At 34.5% G+C, this 19,215-nt stretch overlaps 1 protein-coding gene and 1 pseudogene across 1 annotated transcript; both read left to right on the top strand.

Moving 5' to 3' along the window:
• Positions 1-5,226: 5,226 nt before the first annotated feature.
• On the top strand, positions 5,227-13,688 carry LOC147940099 (replication protein A 70 kDa DNA-binding subunit D-like). Its single transcript, XM_087461147.1, has 12 exons — positions 5,227-5,367; positions 5,458-5,722; positions 5,802-5,898; positions 5,988-6,112; positions 6,232-6,316; positions 6,410-6,542; positions 6,648-6,841; positions 6,927-7,050; positions 7,141-7,353; positions 7,443-7,600; positions 13,575-13,619; positions 13,664-13,688. Exons 1-12 carry the CDS (start codon positions 5,227-5,229, stop codon positions 13,686-13,688), a joined length of 1,605 nt encoding a protein of 534 aa, XP_087317273.1.
• Positions 13,689-13,743: 55 nt separating this feature from the next.
• On the top strand, positions 13,744-18,956 carry LOC104709540 (ATP-dependent DNA helicase RRM3-like; annotated as a pseudogene).
• Positions 18,957-19,215: the final 259 nt, after the last annotated feature.

The following is a 19,215-nucleotide window of genomic DNA, read 5'->3' as shown; positions in this document are numbered from 1 at the left end:
TTTGATGATTTAATAAGATGATTAGTTTTTATTGAATGTTGATGTGTAATGGGTTAAATGATAATGTGGTTCTGAAAGTGGAAAGTTTTATGAATAATTATAACTTGTCTATTATTGTAAGAGCATGTGTAAACATCCGGGTGGTTGGAATTTTCTAGAGATGGCTTGAAGAGTGGTCATGGTGGTGGTGATATTCCGGTGAGTGAATATGGTGGTTGGTAGGACATTGCAATGTTGTACGCTAACCATAGGAGGTAGTTTCGGTCTAGAGATACTTATAGACGTTACGTCTTGTTTGCTCATGAGGAATTGATTAGTTCTCCTGGGGAGATGAGTAGCTCTTCGGAGGAGACGATTAGTTCTCTTGAGGAGATGATTATTTCTCCTGAGGGGATGATTAGTTCCCTGATGCACTGCGGGCTTGAGGGGTTGTGACCTTGAAAGCGGCAGAGAAGATGATTAGTTCTCCTAGGGGATGATTAGTTTCTCGGTGGGGATTAGTAGTTCCCCTGGTACCGAAATCTTGAGGGTAACGATCCGAGAGTGAGACGGTATGGCTTGAGGACGATGATTTGAGACTATAGACGGTGCAGTTTGAAGGTTGCGACATGAGAATGGTTGAGTGATGGAGAAAAGAATGTATAGGACGTGGATATGAACATAGTGATTGGATGTAGACCTCATAGGTCGAGAATTATCTTGGGTTTTGGGTTGTGCTGACTAGTGGGGTCAAGATTAGGTGGACCGTTGGGTCATGTTGTGGTGTGAACCGTTGTGATGGTGGAAACGTTTTGTAGTTGGATTGCGGTGTTGTCAGATTCAAGGACAAATATTTTGTTAGAGAGAGAGAATTGTAATACCCGCGAACCGGATTTTGGTTTGAGCATCGATCGAGGCCAAGGAAGGGCATCAATCGATGTACAAAATTGGTTCATGTGCAGGTTATTTCTATTTTCTCTAGTTTGGCATTGTTTAAGGAGAGAACCCTAGGGCACACATATAAAAGGGAGATCTCGACGCTTAGAGGTTTTGGTTAGCCATTTCGTCCTAGAGAGAAGAGAAAAAGAGAATCCCTTGAGAGATCATTCTGTAAGCGAATGAGAAGGTTTTTGTACTTGTTTTGGTGTATTTTGAGCGTTGGAAGGGAGATTTGATCTTGGAGTGATGTTTGGAGGTTTCTAGAAGGCTTGGATCTTGGTGCTCTTCGTCTTTTTCTTTCTAAATCAAGGTGAGTGCGATACCATGGCTTATCTAAGCGATTAGATGTGTGCTATGTGTGTTTTTGGGTGATTGAATGCTTGTGTGCTTGTTTGTGCTTGGTTATCGTGGTGGTTGTGGCCTATTGAGATTGGATTTGGCATCAAGGGCGATGTGGCGTCGGTTGGAGCTAAGAGAAGTCGAGAGAGATCGTGTTCGGCGATGAATCATGCGATTACATTGATCGATGCAAGGAGTGCATCGGTCGATGCAGTTAGGGATTTTGAGGAGACGCGAGGATGCGTTGATCGATTCAAGGAATGCGTCGGTCGACGCAAAGGCGATGCATCGATTGATCGATGCAAGGGGTGCGTCGGTCTACGCAAGGTCGATCGTGACGACGAGGAGTGTCGTTTGACACATGTGTTCAGATTTGTCTAGATTGTTTGCTTTTTTGTATTGTTTGTGTTTGTCTTTTCAGTTGTGTGTATAGCCCAGTAGATGGGAGGATCGCCTCACTAAGTATTTATGATATACTTACTCATCTCAATTGTTGTTTGTGGTGCAAGTATGTGACGTGGAATTTATCAGGAGGAGGATGATCTAGGGTCTCGGTTATAAGTTTTTGGTCTTTATTATGCTATTAATGTTGGAATCTTGTAAAAAATTATGTTAGGTTGTTAAATAGAATGATTAGGAATGATTTCATATTGATGTTATATTGAAGATAGTTATGTGCTATGTTTTCTGTTGTGCAGGTTATTGGATGTTGATTATTATTTGGTATTATGGCTTGGTTAGTGATGTTTATGTGTTGGTTTAATTAGGTATTATGGGATGATTAATTAATGTATTATTTTAAAAAAATAACGGGTCGAGTGGTTTCAAACCAACCTCCAGAACTCTCTAGTTCCTTTTTTTTGAATGGTCGGGTTATGTTTGAGTTTTCTAATCTTATTGAACTAGAACAATTACCCAGGTAAAATGCGACATAAGATTAAAAACCAAGCGTCAATAGCTCAACTGGTAAAGACTCTCTGACAAAGTCTAGAGGTCGCCGGTTTGAGGGACGACGCTTGGGAAGGAATCATATAAAATGTTCTGGTCCCTGGCTTGAGGGGATGTACAGGCCTAAGCTCGGAACCTCTTAGTAATTCAAAATAAAAAAAATAAGATTGTTGTTTTTTAAAACGGTGTAGTCATTTTTAGTTAAGAAACGCTGATGTGAACATCTAATAAACACTAACTTCTATAAGCTATGCAGCTAAGGTTTGCAATTTTTTTTTTGTTTGAGAAAGCATCGAAATATTAGAAACTGCTACTAATAAAAATTTTAAATCCCATGGCCCAATAGAAGAACAAATTGCAACACAACCAAAAAAAAGTACCAAAAAGATCCATGGCTTTTATTTTGGCACTCCTTTTTTTGGTAAGATTTGTTTTGGCATTTCTTATGGTACTACTTCGTGACATTTCATATTTTAGAAGTTTTTAGTTGCATGCGGAAGTGGCAGCTACCACCTCCAAACAAACTAAAATATAATATGGAGAGAAGGATCCAACATTTGTTGCATGGGTTGGACTCTTAGAAACCATATGGTGCGGTCAAATAGTATGGAGCTAAGGCTTTTCCAAAGCTAAGATCTATATTGGATGCATATACATTGACAACCTAAGTTCAAAGAGGCATGTTTGAATGTGATTCAAGATGTTTGGTTCAAGCCGTTGCTTCTCCTAAGCATGACCAAGACTTCAAAGCTTTATACAGGATATCTTGTGGAGAAGCAGACAATATTTTAAACCAACAATTTTATCCCAAGGTCGTCAAGCTAGCTAAGTCCACAGATAAGTTTTAGAAAGGCAAATCTCATCCTGGTTTATCATGTTGTACTGAATAATTGAATGAAATTGGATGGCTTCAGTTATTGAGCTTGATTGGCAAAAATCTTGTACTTGGTAGTGTGGATATAAACACGGGAATCCACCTAATAATTTAATCAACATAAACAAAGGTTCAAAGCTTTGATAGTCGGTGAGCAATGATAGAGATGGAAGATGGAGGCTTTGTTGAATGAATCCAAAATCAACAAACGAATTAAACAACCTGAATCCACAAGTTGTTTAGCCCGCAAATCACTCAAGAGAAGTGAATCCGCACTTGACTTGTAATGAAAAACACAAAGACAATTCTTTGTAAAACAAACTTAACATTTATTGAAATAATTTCTAAAATGATGGGTGAGTTACAATAAAAGACTAAAGAAAACAAATCACAAACAATAAAGAAATAGAGCCGTTGGAGGTTTGATGAGAAAATCAGCCAAATTAGAAAAGTTGTGATGCTTGAGTCGTGACCACTTGGGATGGAAGTGATGTGATTTTGGGATGTCCAAGTTCATTGTATGAGGCTTAGGAGAGTGATCAATCTGAAGAGAATATGACGGTTGAGCATTAAAGGTACTCGGTTCCCAAAATAGCAAGTGTGATATGCTTTGAGCTACTTCTTGTGCTACTCATTGAATCACTTCTTTCTTTACTCGTGGGTCTTGATAAATATCTCCAAAATATGCATGTTGTTAATGAGTGTCAAATCCTATACCTTCCAAATACTTGGTTAGCTCCATGGTTTGATTTCCTCTGTGTTTCTCCGTATCGATCATACCGTTTCTTGTACTAGTTTGTGTGCTACTTCTTGTGTCAGTTAGCTCCAAATCAATATTGGTATTGATTCTTACATCACAGTGATATATAATGAATAAGTTCGAGTTATAATAAAAAAATCGCATTGATATACATTGTCATCCAATTTATATATAATTAAAATAATTTTTAATGTTTCTTTCAAACAGTTATTTATCTAAGTATCTTTCTGAAAATATTTGTACAAATATGTCTCGAATCACAAAGCTCCTTGAAAAAACTGTACGCAACCGTCTCAGCTCAATCTTGAGATTACACGATCACCGCTACGATGAAGGCCTGCAACTCTGGTTCTCCACAAGAGCTTACGCTCGACCCTCCACTTCCACTTAAGTTCAGACCAATAGTATAATGTTTCCATCTTGTTCAGTTTTTCTTTTTAAACGCTGAAGCATTTATTGTACAAACGATTTTTGGTTGAATACAATTTTACATTCATTCAAAAAAAAAATAGTTGGAGTCCAAAAAGAGAAGTCTAAAAAGATTTTTGTGAATTTTAATGATTGAGTCTTACATTTATGAACTTTCGTTGAAAAAATATAAAATTAATTTTTTGAGATTTTTTTTTGTTTTCATTTGAGAAAGATTCTTGATAGCACATGTTTAACCTAATTTTCTTAAAAAGAATGTGATAATCAAATAAATTTTCTGGGCGGTTCTCAGTTAATCAAGTTAATTCGATTATGTAGCCCAATTATTAAACTTCCATGCAAAAGATAAAATAATTTTTTTTATAATTAAAAGAGGAGTACGTTTTTATAAATGTCTGAAATCCTCATTGTATTTACAGCAGTTGCCACTGAATACATATATAAGGAAAATGAATCGATTAATTGAACAGGGTAAATGTGTTAGAAATTATTAAAAAAAAAAATCCACCCAAACAGCTAGGATCCGCGTGTTTTAAAAAAAAACCCGGTTTCCATTTTCCTATGGGCCAAATTAATACATATCGGCCATATTATCAATACCAAGAGGTTTTAAAAATTGTTCATAAGCCCAATATTTTCAGCCTTCGACAAACACAATTAAGAATATTCCTTGGTATTTTTTTTGGTAACTATTCAAACAATATCTTCTCAATCAATCCCGCCCTCAAATCTGTCTACATAATCTTGACAATCAATCAACATTGAAAGCAAATTCTGTCAGATACATAATATAATCCTAATCATAACCAAAAATCTCGCAATCATGAACGCCTCTTTGTTACAAATCCTATACGATACCCTAGGATACTCGACCACTATAAATAATCCAACATCAAACACATTCATAACTCATCAAGCAAAAAGCATTTCTCAAGCAAAATTCAACAAGCAACAAACAATGGTTGCAGCTTACGCTTACCTTCGAGATGTTAAGCCTTACAAGACTTCTTGGAAGGTCCAAGTCAGGGTCCTTCATTCATGGAAGACCTACTCAACAAGGTTTGGTGAAACTTTTGATATGGTGCTCTCAGATGTCCAAGTAAGTTTAAATACTGGTGTCTCCCATCATTCACTGTAATTTTATGTTTTATAATGCAACTACAATGTACCTTATAACATCTTTTACCAGTGGACGAAGATTCACGCTTCTGTCAAGAAAGATTTGATCAGTCGTTTTGAAAACAAGGTCGTGACCGGGCAATGGAGAACTGTCGAGAACTTTGGTTTGAGTATCGCCACTGGTCAATTCAAGCCTACTGCCCATCGTTACAAGATGTCTTTCATCACTCAAACCATTGTCAGTAGGATGGACTCTGTGTCTGATGATCCGTATTTAACTCTTTCCCCATTTGTTTCTGTCATGTCCGGCAACCTGAATGAAAACCATCTGATTGGTGAGTTATTTTAATTTTACCATATCGAATGTTTAAAGAAAACTAAAATATTTGCTAATTCAATGACATCATTCATCAGATACTGTTGGTCAAATTGTGAATGTTGGAGAGATGGAAACCATCAATGTCAACAACAGACCCACTAAGAAGATCAATTTTGAGCTTCGGGATGAGAGGTAGCATTTTATTCTAAATACTTTATATGTGAAAACATATGTCATCCGAACATTCATAACATTGTTTAATTGTGCGTTGCTTTTATTAGTGATGATAGACTACCATGCACTTTGTGGGGTACATTCGCTGAGCAAGTGCATAGTGCTTGCGAACCTGATGCTCAAGCACGTGTTATTTGTCTGGTGAGATTTGTGAAAATCAAGACTTACAATGGTAAGTTTTAATCATTTAACCTTATCCTAGAGTAGTAATTTTTTGCTTAAAAAACCTCAATGTTGTAAGTTTTAACCAGTCAGGATTTAAAAAATCTTCAATGTTGTTTACTCTTATAGAGAAGAGGAGTATCTCCAATGCTTTCAACGCATCTGTGGTGGTAATTATTCCCGACTATGCTGACATCCTAGAGTGGCAGAATAAGTAAGTTTAACTACATATATTCAAGACCCGGTTATGCTTAGTGTATATTGGATTTTATCAGCCCTACTTAACATATATGTATATATATGTAAGGTTGCCAAATGATGGGCTTGCTATTACCTTAATTGAGAGGAGACCAAGGAATAATTTGCAGTTAGCAAGTGTAGGCGAGTTCTACCAGAACTTCCCAAGGAGGAACATACAAGCTATCTTGGATATGATTGAGGTAATTAATTTCATTGTATCAGTGTTAAAAATCATAAAATTATCAGGATGTTCTTTTCAAATTATACCAGTGTTTTTTCTAATCCGAATATATACACATGTGTAGGAAGGAAAGGTCAAATTGATATGTACTATTTATGCCATAGATTGTGATTGGGCTTGGTACTATATCTCGTGCAAAAGGTGTAACAAGAAGGTTACACCTATCAACGCAATCACCAATGGTTCTGTCTCAACGGCAAAGAAACCCCAGTTCTGGTGTGATGGGTGTCGAGGACATGTTACTAATGTTTTTGCAAGGTATACACATACAAATATTTCAACAATTTAGTGCCAATTATAGGTGTATAATCTCCATATTCATCTTTGAACGTTATGGTGGTAGGTACAAACTACATGTCAACGTTATGGATAATTCTGGTGAGTTGAAGTTGATGCTCTTATATAGCATGGCCACAGAGATTGTAGGCTGTTTAGCAAACTCACACATTGATGGGCCATTTTATGAGGTATTTCATATGATTATCCTATAGAAATGACTTAATAAACGAGTTTTACAAAGTTAACTATCTAAAATTCCTGCTGTTTAATAATTATAGATGGAAGATCCTGACAACTTGCCAGATGATATCAATAATTTGGTCGGAAAAACATTCCAGTTTCTTGTGAGTGTTGAAAGTGAAAACCTGTGGAATGAGTTGGATATCTACAAGGTTTCAAGGGTGCTGGTTAATGATGGTGTACCGGATGATGATCTTAATGATGATTCAAACGGTGGGGATAATCCTCCGGATGATAGCACCGGATATCAGGTTTCATTTTACAACTCGATGAAATTAACAAAACGTTTATAGCATTCAAATGTTAATACTTATATTTTTATAATATTTATTTGTTCTAGGCTAGCTTGTGCTTGACCAGCAGTCAGGAAGTCTCTGACTTCACGACTCCATCGTCAAAGCGTTCAAGTCCTGATAAAGACTCCCCTAATGATAGTTCCTCTACTACAAAGAAGCTGTGTCTGGACAACATCAAGGTAGTCCAGATTAAGCAGGAGAAGCTGACGAAGGCAGAGATGGTGAATGAGGCAAAGAAGAAGAAGCCGTGAGCAATGGGAGATTTGAAGACTGCTTCGTTGAAGAAAAAAGAATAAGGGTTGAGTTTTTTTTATATGGTAAGGATTTAAAAGTTGTGTGCAAGTTTTTTAAGTTTCCAGTTTCGAAGAATTGATCCAGTGTGATGAATCTGGTCAGAATAATTTGTTTTTATTTTCCCAATAATAATAAAAGGATGAATTCCTTATTTTCGTCCTTTACAATTGCTGAACAACTTTAAGAACTCAAAATTCTAATTATATATATATATATTGAATATTTGAAAATACACAAAAAGCTGAAGATCAAATAGTAAAAAGTAGATTTGTTGATAATCAAAACAAGTAAACCAATTGCAACCATCTTGGTAACTTAAAAAGTTTATAGCTATCAATTTGTCAATCAAAACCAGTTTAAACCAAATTTGAAAATAGATATAAAATTAAAATTCAAATATTTTATATATATTTATAAAATACAAGAGGCAGTCGTTATTTATTTATGTCTATGACTTTGAGAAATTATTCTCTCAACGTATATATAAATAGATAGCCAGTGTTAAGTTTTGAGAGAAAACTATAAGCCCCAGGGAAAGCGTAAAGTTTCCAATATCAAAAGTTTCAGAAAAAAACTAACCATGTCTCATCGGTCCTTTTTCGAAGATATTACTTTAGATTCATCAAGGAAGACAAAGTGGACTATTTTTGTCAAAATTCTGAGTATTTGGAAAGCAAAAGAGAATTTTGTTGAAATGATTCTCGCAGATGAGAAGGTATGCTATCTTTTGTTTTGTTTTTTAGTTTTCGTGATCTTCTATATACCTTATCTCACAGTTTATGTAATTACATTGGTTTAGAAATTGTTTTAAGTTCCTTTTTATTTTTATTTTATCGCAGGGATCTAGAATTGATGCTTCAATACCTCCGATCAAGTATAAAGAGAAATTTAAGAGATACCTCAAAGAAGGTAAATGGTACCTTTTGGACTTCTTCAAGGTTGTTGTGACTCCAAAGTCGAATCCATACTCAGTTCACCCCTTTCATCTCATTTTTATTCCTAAAACAACAATGAATCCCATTGGTCCAAAATCGACGAGTCAGTTCTTTGAGTTTACTTCAGCAACACAAATTGCGAATGCAACAGAAGCTGATAAGAAAGGGGTTTGGTATGTTTCCGATTATCAGGTTTAATCCCTTTTATATATTTACTGAATATTGAAAAGTTTTATTCATGTTTTTATGTAGATGCATGTGGAGTTCTCATGAGTGTAACTCCGATTGCAAAGATACATTATATGGACAAGAATAGTGGATGTGAATCTGAAGCAAATATGGTCATTTTCAAACTAAAAGATACCATGTAAGTTACTAAACCTTTTAAAGATCCTTCTATGTTTTGTATAATCCGTAATATCCTAACCAGACAAAGTATATATTTGTTCTTAAAACTCTGTTAGTGGGAGGATTATCAAATGTGTTGCAATAGGAAAAACGTGTGATGACTTTGTTAAGAATTGGTCTAGAAGGGTATCTGATATCAATCATGTTAATGGGTCAATCCTTTGCGTTCTACGTTTCTGGAGATACACTTCATTCCAAGGTGAGTATAACTTTTATGTATCTTACCAAAATAAAAGTGTATGTTACTTATAGATTTGTCAAAGTATTTACTATTAATCATTTCTAAATTATTTCAGTTGTAGCTCAAATTTGCTTAATGTCTGATTCTGCCTCTTCAAGATGCTTCTTTGATAAAGAATTCCCAGAAATCTACAGGAAAAATTACAGGTTTGATTGTGTAGTTATTTAATCATCATATATCGACAACATATAAATTTGGACTGCTAACCATCTTTTTTTTTCATATGACAGTGGACTTGAACTGTCAGAAGAAGATGAAGTTTTTATGGAGGTTGTTGAGCAAAACTTTTAAATTAACGAAAAATCCCTTTTAGAATCTATATTTATATAAATTTATTAACGTTTGAAATATTTTTTTTTCTGAAAATTCTTAAAATTGTTATTGTTTTTTGTTTTATTTAAAACCATAAGTAAAATTTGAAATTTTAAATTAGCATATTTTCCATTTGTTTGATAAATTTCAACTATTATAATGGAAATTTAATAGTTAGTCCTTTAAATTAGGAGTATGTTTACATACCTTTTTTATGTTGGCGAAGATTACGGTCAGAATCCATGTAGAATTTATAGTACCTGCACCCAAGGAGGACCGAAATTGTTATCTCACACATATAAATGTAAAGTCAACTTAAAATCTAAAAGATTTCCCACATTTAAACATTAGCAAAATTACCGGATAAAATACTGGTACCACAACCTTACAAAAACCCCACTACAAAGAACCTTTCCTATAACGTTTGGTATCTCTATTGTGCACAGCTCATATTAACCCAAGACCAACAAAAGCAACTATAACTCAACAAACTTTGTCTCTTGAAAGTGCTATTTAACAAGGTATGTCTTTGTACTTAATTACAGTTCCTATGTTTATTTATTAGATATATAGTTAAAATTTTGAAGTCTGCATTTATACTCATAGAAACTGTTCCTACCAAAAAAACTACAAGGAAGATTCTTGAGCGAAAGCTAAAGAAATGCTCACGTAAGATTTTACAAGATATTACAAACATACCAGATAGTAGGAGAAGACAGAAGCCACACCTTCGAGCGACAATTCATTCTGCATTAATAGACACAAATTTAACAGTTTTAGCTTATTAATTTAGAAAGAATATTTAACTGAATAATAAAATAGCACATTCAAAATTAATCTTTGAATAAAGGAAAAAAAGACATCGGTTCCTAATCTGGAAGTCTGTTCTCATCAAAATGATGATGCTTCGTCTACAGGAGGTATCGTTGAAATTTTTTTTTATTTTTTTAATGACAATTATCCTTTTTTTTGGGTAAAATCAATTACAATTATATTACAGGAGATGACCACTCAGATAATGAACAACACTTTGATGTGAGTAGTCAAGAAGAGAATGATTCAGATCATTCATAAACTGATAGTGATCATTCTATTGGCACAAGGAATAGGATTAATGTTCAGAAGATTTGTGGTACATATAATAGGCGTCATAAAGGTTTTAAAGTTCGATCTCCCGAAATGAGTAGAATCACCGAATTAAATGCAAGGGGTCAATGTTCAAGACCAAAAGTTACCAAAGGTGAGTCATTTACACAAATCGAATGTTTATAATTTCCTGAAGCAGTCTTCTAATAGATGTATCTTCTTAATGGAAATACAGTGTCAGATGAAAAGTATGTAGACCATGGTGACCCAACATTCAAGTGTTCTTACTGTGGTGCAATGATGTGGTATGATGAGCGAATAAACAAATGCAGAAGGTCAAGAAAGCGGAAATTTTCATTATGTTGCTTACAAGGAACCGTTAAACTACCACTTCTGAAAGAAGCACCTGAACTTATTAGGGAATTGCTTAGTAAGGATGATGCGCTTAGCAGGCATTTTCGTGAGAATATCAGGGCTTATAATATGCTATTTACATTTACTTCTCTTGGTGGTCAAGTAGATCGTTCAGTTGAAAAGGGTAAAGGTCCTAAGCAATTTCAATTACATAGCCAGAATTTTCACAAAATTGGTAGTTTGAAACCCGAAGATGGTGACTATGCTAAATTTTCCCAGCTCTATATCGTTGACACAGATAATGAGATTGAAAACAGATCATCTGTAATGAGGTATTGTTCTTATTGTTAATAAATATACTCTCTAACGAATTTTCTTATTCTACATGATCAACCTTGATTTAAACTGTCTATTTTATTTATTGTACTAATTGTGTGTTACTTTATTATTATGCACAGCAAGGGAGAGCAGTCCGGAATTCTGAAAGGTAGACAGAGTATACGAAAAGAACTAATTGCAAAACTTATTCGTCTGTTGGATGAAGTTAATCCATATGTTGAGTCATTTAGGCAAGCTAAAGATAAGTTTGTTGCTGATGAGAATGCGAAGTTTCACATGCGGATTGTAAGTGATCGTGTAGGTAAAGATGGAAGAACCTATTCTATGCCAACATCATCAGAAGTAGCTGCATTGATCCCAGGTGATTTTCACCCTGAGATGCCCGGACGTGATATTATTGTACGAGAAAAAAGCTCTGGCAGATTACAAAGAATAAGTGAAGTTCATGTTGCTTACTTGGCACTACAGTATCCTCTTATTTTTCCATATGGTGAAGATGGTTTCAGAGTTGGAATTGAGAAGTGTTTAAACGGTAATCAGAAAGATGAAGAAAAAAAGTTTATTTCAATGCGGCAGTGGTTTGCTTTCAGAATCCAAGAAAGAGAAAACGAGGCTCAGACTCTACTTCGGTCTAAGCGCCTTTTCCAACAATTTTTGGTTGATGCATACACGACTTTAGAATCAAACAGGTTGTCGTATATCAAATATAATCAGTCTACTATCCGTTGTGATAACTATGCATCAATTCAAGCTGCAGTAGAGGCCGGAACAAATAGCATGGAAGAGCAAGGAAAGGAAGTTCGAATACCAGCCTCTTTCACTGGTGGACCTTGGTATATGTTGCATAGTTATTATGATGCAATGGCTACATGTAAACGGTACGACTTTCCTGACTTATTCATTACATTTACATGTAACCCTAAGTGGCCAGAAGTAACAAGGTATTTGAAAAAGCGGAAGCTTAATTCTGATGATAGACCAGACATTATGTGTCATATCTTCAAAATTAAACTTGATTCTTTGATGAAAGATTTAACGGAAGACTATCTCCTAGGGAAGACTATAGCTGGTAAGAATTTTAATTGACAGTTTATTCACCGCAATCTTTCACATACATGTTCTAATTCATGATTTTTTTAATAAAATGCAGCTATGTACACGGTTGAATTCCAGAAGCGGGGACTTCCTCATGCTCATATTTTGTTATTCATGGATCCTAGCTGTAAATTGCCAACAGCTGATGACATTACCAAAATAATCTCAGTTGAGATACCAGATAAGGATGAAGATCCTGAACTATACAGCGTTGTTAAGGATTGTATGATTCATGGACCTTGTGGTGTGGCTAATATAAATTCTCCGTGTATGGTGGATGGAAAGTGTTCTAAGTTTTACCCAAAAGAGAATGTTGAAGAAACTTCAGTTTGTAAAGACGGATATCCAATCTATAGAAGGCGAGCATCTTCTAATTTTGTAGAGAAAGGTCCACTGAAGTGTGATAACAGATATGTTGTTCCTTACAATCGTATCCTATCATTGCGATATCGTGCTCACATCAATGTTGAGTGGTGCAACCAATCCGGTTCAATAAAGTACTTATTTAAGTATATTAACAAAGGGCAAGATCGTGTTGCAGTTGTTCTAGAACCCAAAAAGAAAACTACGGATACGAATGAGACTGAAGCTGGGAGTAACAATGTTACAGATGGTGAGAAAATAAAAAAAGATGAAATAAAGGAATACTTTGATTGCAGGTTCGAATCACAGACTGCTAATTGCCTTTCTTTTGTATTTGTTTTCTTTACTAATTTTTTTTTTCTTTTTTTTTATAGATATGTTTCAGCTTCTGAAGCAGCGTGGAGGCTTTTCAAGTTTCCAATACAGTATAGAAGTATATCAGTCATGAAACTTCCATTTCATCCACCAGGGAAGCAACCAGTTTTTTATAAAGAGAAAAAGAAGATCAAAGATGTACTTGACAGAAGAGCTAATGTCGATTCTATGTTCATGGCCTACCTAAATCTGAATAAGGTTAATGCATTTGCTAGAACGCTTACTTATGCAGAAATTCCTAAATACTTTACTTGGGATGGTAAAAATAAACAATGGAAGGTAAGGCAGAGGGGATTTGCTATTGGAAGGATCAATTATGTTCCACATAGAATGGAAGCGGAATATTATATGAGAATCCTTCTTGGAATCGTTAGAGGTCCCAAAACTGATGAAGATATCAGGACATACAGAGGTGTTGTGTATGATACATACAAAAAAGCATGTTGGGCTCGAGGTATTTTAGAAGAAGACAAAGCTTATATCGATAGTATTATTGAAGCAAGCTTCTGGTTTTTTGGAGACCAACTTCGGAATCTTTTTGCTATGATGCTTCTAGATTGTTGTTTATCAAGGCCACTACATGTGTGGGAAGAAACATGGCATGTTTTATTAGAAGACATTGAAGCTAAGAAAAGAGAAAAATACAATAATCCTGGTTTCTAATTATTTGTATTGTATTTTTGTTTGATAATCTCATCCGTATGTACGGTTTGCGAAAACTAAGAAACTAATTATATTTCCATATATTTTTGATATTGCAGATTTAAATTTAACAGATGAGGAGAAGAAGAATTATACGCTTCAAGAAATTGAAGAGATATTGTTATGCAATGGTGGAACTCTGAAAGAAATTGAAGAAATGCCAAAGCCAAACAGCATAGGTTTAGATCATTCCAACCGTTATATAACAGAGGAGAAGAACTACAATCGTGATGAATTGAAAGAAAAACATGATGAATGGATAGAGTTGATGACGTCTGAGCAAAGGGAAATATATGATGAGATAATGGTAGCTATTTTAAATGACTGTGGAGGAGTCTTTTTTGTTTACGGTTTTGGTGGAACAGGAAAGACTTTTATGTGGAAAACTCTTTCTGCAGCTGTTAGATACAGGGGATTGATAGCTATAAATGTTGCCTAAGTGGTATAGATTCTTTGCTGTTAGAGGGTGGAAGGACTGCACACTCAAGGTTTTGTATCCCTATAAATCCTGATGATTTTACAACCTGTAATATCAATCCTACTTCAGATTTGGCTAAGATGTTGAAAGAAGCGTCTCTCATCATATGGGACGAAGCACTAATGATGAGCAGATATTGTTTTGAGAATCTGGATAGAAGTTTATCAGATATAATGAGAAATGCAGACAACAAGCTGTTTGGTGGAAATGTAGTTGTATTTGGAGGCGACTTCAGACATGTATTACCTGTAATAAATGGTGTTGGTAGGGCTCAGATTGTTCTAGCTTCATTGAACTCTTTGTATCTATGGTAACATTGTAAGGTTCTGTCTTTGACGAAGAATATGCGGCTTATGTCAAAGAATATGACAGAGATTGAAGCAAGGAATATAAAGGAGTTTTCTGATTGGATTCTAGCTGTTGGAGATGGGAAAATTCCCGAAACAAACGATGGGGAAGCTCTTATTGATATTCCAGAAGAATTGCTAATAATAGATGTAGTTGATTCTATTGATTCTATAAGTAGGGCCATATATGGTGATTTGGAAAAGTTGCATACAAAAACAGATCCGAAGTTTTTCCAAACAAGAGCTATTTTATGTCCAACAAATAGTGATGTTAACACCATCAATGAAAGACTGCTTGAGAAGCTCCAAGGTTAGTATCTACTTTTAAATCAGCTGGATTTTTAGTTTTTCCGATCTTAGTTAAATACAATAATAACGTGATCATATATCTATACAGGTGAAGAAATGGTGTACTTAATTGCTGATAGTATTGATCCTCAGGACAGCGGATCAATAAACAACCCTGTTTTCAGTTCTGACTTCTTAAATAGTATAAAGCTCTCAGGGCTGCCAAATCACAGTCTTCGTCTTAAGATTGGTGATCCTGTAATATTACTGAGAAATATAGATCCTAAAGGTGGTTTATGCAACGGTAAACGATTGCAGATTATTCAGATGGGAATTAATGTCCTAGAAGCTTGCGTTATTACCGGTGAAAGAGTTGGAGAGAAAATGTTAATTCCAAAGGATTTAATTAAACTGACTGATACTAAACTGCCTTTCCGGATGAGAAGAAGACAATTTCCATTGTCTGTAGCTTTTGCGATGACTATAAACAAGAGTCAAGGACAATCACTCGAAGAAGTTGGTCTTTTTCTACCTCGACCAGTGTTTTCTCATGGCCAATTATATGTGGCCCTTTCTAGGGTCACATCGAAAAATAGTTTGAAAGTGCTTATCTTAGATAAAGATGGAGGGACAACAAAGCAAACGATGAATGTTGTGTTCAAGGAAATTTTTCAAAATCTATGGAAGTAAGGTCTGGTTTGGTGTTTGTTGTTTTAAATTTTGAAATTGAAAGTGTGAATTTTGTTTTTCCAGTCTTCTATTAGTTAAACATTTTGGGGATGTTTGGTTTGTTTCGTATTTGAAGAAATTTACTTAATATACTTAATATTTCGTATTATACTGTTATCTGAAATAAGCATAGACCAACTAAAACAAAACAATGGTGTTTTAATTTTTTTAGGGGTGATAAAATCTTTTGTTTTGGTTATTTGTTTTCACATGACCATTCATTCATAGACTAATTTAACAAACAATGCCAAAAACAGAGAGGAATGTAACTAACCGAGTAAGACGTCATCACTGTTTCCTTTTATTTGTCTGTAATTGTTGATGTTATAACTCCAGCTTTATGCAGAATCGTTGTATACATGGAAAGAACATATATTATTGTATTAGGAAGTTTAAAGAATATTGTAATTTGGATAAACAAAATCAAACTCGAACTTATCTTGCTTTGGTGTTGAATCATTATACTTTACCAACTTCAGGAAATACCTCTAAGAGATAAATTGGTTAAGATCTGAATTCATCTTATAACAAAAAATTTCAAAACACAGACCCTAAAAATCGAATTTAAGGTCAGATTGTAATAGAGTGAATTGAATATATCGATATAACCCTCTGGACGAAAATTTAGATTGTAAATTCGAACTTAGTTACACTTACAAATTGAACAATAGTTGAAAGGGAAAGAGATACAATTCCGATTATATGTTTGGAAGTATCAAATAATCCAATTATTGAGAAGACCGAATACAAAGAGTTTTTAATCAAGAACTTACCAAGCAACAAGATCGGAGATTGAAATCAACCATCTCGGATTGAATTCGAGTAAGTAGATCAATAAGCAATCGAATATAGAGATCTAGAAGGTGAGAATTTGTTGTACAATCATGATCTGAGATTTTGGGTTCCGTTCTTCGATAAAAGAAAAAAAAAATGTTTGTTCCTTTTTAAATAAAAATAAAAGAAGAAGGTAAAAAAAACAAAACAGATAGTCCGTAAAGAAAACTCAACAAAACTCGAGTGTCTTTTTTTTTTTTAAGCTTGGTCTTTTCCTTTCTTTTGTTTTCGTTCACATGTCTATATTATTATTACTTATGAATTGTCCTAAATAATTGAATATTTAGGACATGATTATCATATGTCTACACAAAGTACCATTACAATATTAGTAATGTGAATCTACTGATTGTTACAATATCCCAAAATATACTTCCAAACTAAATACACAAACAAAACTTCATACTATATATTAATTACAATTTTTAAACACTACACATTTTAATGTATAAAAAAAAAATTTAAAAATAATAATCCTATTTAGCTAAAAGATTTAAATTATATTAACAATATAATACACTTTTAAGTTATACTCATATTATAACTATTTTTAATTTGATGTTTGAAATAGTTACTAATTAATTGCAAACTAATCTACCTTATGACTAATAAACATAAAAAATTATAACTTACAAATTATAAAACATTTGACCCGCGGTATACCGCGGGTTCGAACATAGTAATATACAATATAAGACCTAAAATATGTACAATTGTCAGCCAAAAAAAAAGACCTAAAGTACAATTATGTAACTCTTGGTCAAGTTTCCTAGTATAAAATAGTAAAATTTAAGACCAAAATCCCCAAAAGTGAAAAATACAATTTGGGTTTTTTCTCTCTCTCTCGAAAACCTAATTAAGGTCGCTTTGTGCTTTTCTCCTTAATCATCATTCTCCATGGGCAAGTCTAGCACGAAATCTGCCACCAAAGTAATTAATTTGTAACGATAAGAGTTTGTCCTTTTTGTTCTTCTTCTTACGATCAGTCTTGATAGCTCTGGTTTATTCACAAAGCTACTGGGAATTTGTTTTGCTTTTTCATGTTTTTAGGGTTGAAGCTGATCCTGCTTTGGTTAAGGCCATGAAGCCGTTTAACAAAGGTAAGAAAATCAGGTTTCTTTTTGTGTTGCTCTCTCCTTATTTACTTGTGCTGCTTTGGCTGAGGGAATAAGTTATTTTATTGTATTAAACCCACTTACATATATAATATGTGTTCTTGGGTATATCAGTATATGTAGTTATATGGAAAAAATTATATGCCTAGGGACCAAGAAATTATGTGGACGGGGCCGTAATCATGTCTGGCTACTCCCTCTGAAGTACAGTATATTATTGATTTGTGAATCTTGATTTTTAGTTTTTTTTCTTTCGCTTGTGTTCTTTTAGGTAAGAGAGAGAAAGAAGATGATTTGGAAATCAAAGTAATTAAACTGAAGAAGCAAAAAAAAGAATCTGAGAACAAGGTCCGATTCTAAATAAAGAATACTATTGTTCTTGAGAGAGTATTGATTAAATTTAGGCGTCTTTCGTAGTGTTATTAATCAGTTTTCAGTTATTTTTACTTAGTCTTTTGCTTTATATTTATTTTGTATCTATATATATATATATATAATATCAAATGGTTCTCTCATTACTTGTTTATAAAAATGTAAACCTTCTACGACAGATCAAGGAAGCTCCGCTTACTAGCAAGGATGCAAGCAGTTCAGATTCAACAGATAAAGATTCTGAAGAAGTGGCTGCTAGTAGTGGCAATACAGATGCATCCACTCCTTCACAAAGCAGGTGAACTGATTTTTCGATGTTTGCGAGATTTGTTACGTAAAAATGTTCTTGTGCTGATAATGGTCTCTCTCGGACGTATCACCACTGACATTTGTGGTGTGGCAGTGTTCAAACGATTTACGTTGAAGGATTCGGCTCTTCGCTTCCGGAGGATGATATCAAGACTGCATTAAGTAAACATTTCAGTGACTGTGGAGAGATCACAAGAGTTTTTGTTCCAACAAGCATTGTAACCGGTGCTGTCAAAGGGTTTTGTTACTTCCTCCTCAAGTTTATGACAACTTATAAATTAAAACCTTTTGACTATATATATAAGCTATGTTGTATTTTTTCTTTTTGACAGATTTGCTTACATTGATCTAAAAGAAGACGCAAAAAAGGCGTTGGAACTTAATGGTAGTATTATGTTGGGAAAGGAACTTGTAGTTAAGACGGCTCTACTGATGAGAGATTCCTCCCCTGGCTATTCTGGTAGTGATCGAGGTCTTGGCGATCGTTTTAGCGGACGTTTTGGCAGGCTTGGCGGACTTTACGTAGGCGGCCGATTTCGCGGTGGCCGTTGTGGAGGTCTTCGCCGGTGTAGCACCTGTTGAGTATTTGGAGATCGAGGAAAATAAACTTAGTTTAAATAGCCATGAATGGCAAAGTCAGATTGAGTTTTCATATAATAACCATTAGAACCGTATGACAGATTCGATTTCTCTTACAAACACGTTTTCTGTTGCGTTTTCACATAACAAGTATTTTATTATTACTTTTGACATTTTCGATTTGTCAAAATGCTTAGCGAAAAACGTTTTTCTGTTTCCAATGCTCCGAGGTTTTGTTTTCATAAAACAAATTTGAACAGTT

Source organism: Camelina sativa, chromosome 8 (genome assembly GCF_030686135.1).
Source record: "Camelina sativa cultivar CO46 ecotype springtype chromosome 8, ASM3068613v1".
NCBI lineage: Eukaryota > Viridiplantae > Streptophyta > Magnoliopsida > Brassicales > Brassicaceae > Camelina > Camelina sativa.
Note: the sequence above shows the minus strand (reverse complement) of the source record. Positions and strands in the feature narration are given on the sequence as shown.

What these genes read in the sequence shown, in the direction of transcription:
- LOC147940099 (XM_087461147.1), top strand. Translation starts at nt 5,227, where the DNA reads ATGGTTGCAGCTTACGCTTACCTTCGAGATGTTAAGCCTTACAAGACT. An exon ending in TGGTGCTCTCAGATGTCCAA is followed by an intron (nt 5,368 to 5,457) that starts GTAAGTTTAAAT and finishes ATCTTTTACCAG; the next exon opens with TGGACGAAGATTCACGCTTC. An exon ending in ATCCTAGAGTGGCAGAATAA is followed by an intron (nt 6,317 to 6,409) that starts GTAAGTTTAACT and finishes TATATATGTAAG; the next exon opens with GTTGCCAAATGATGGGCTTG.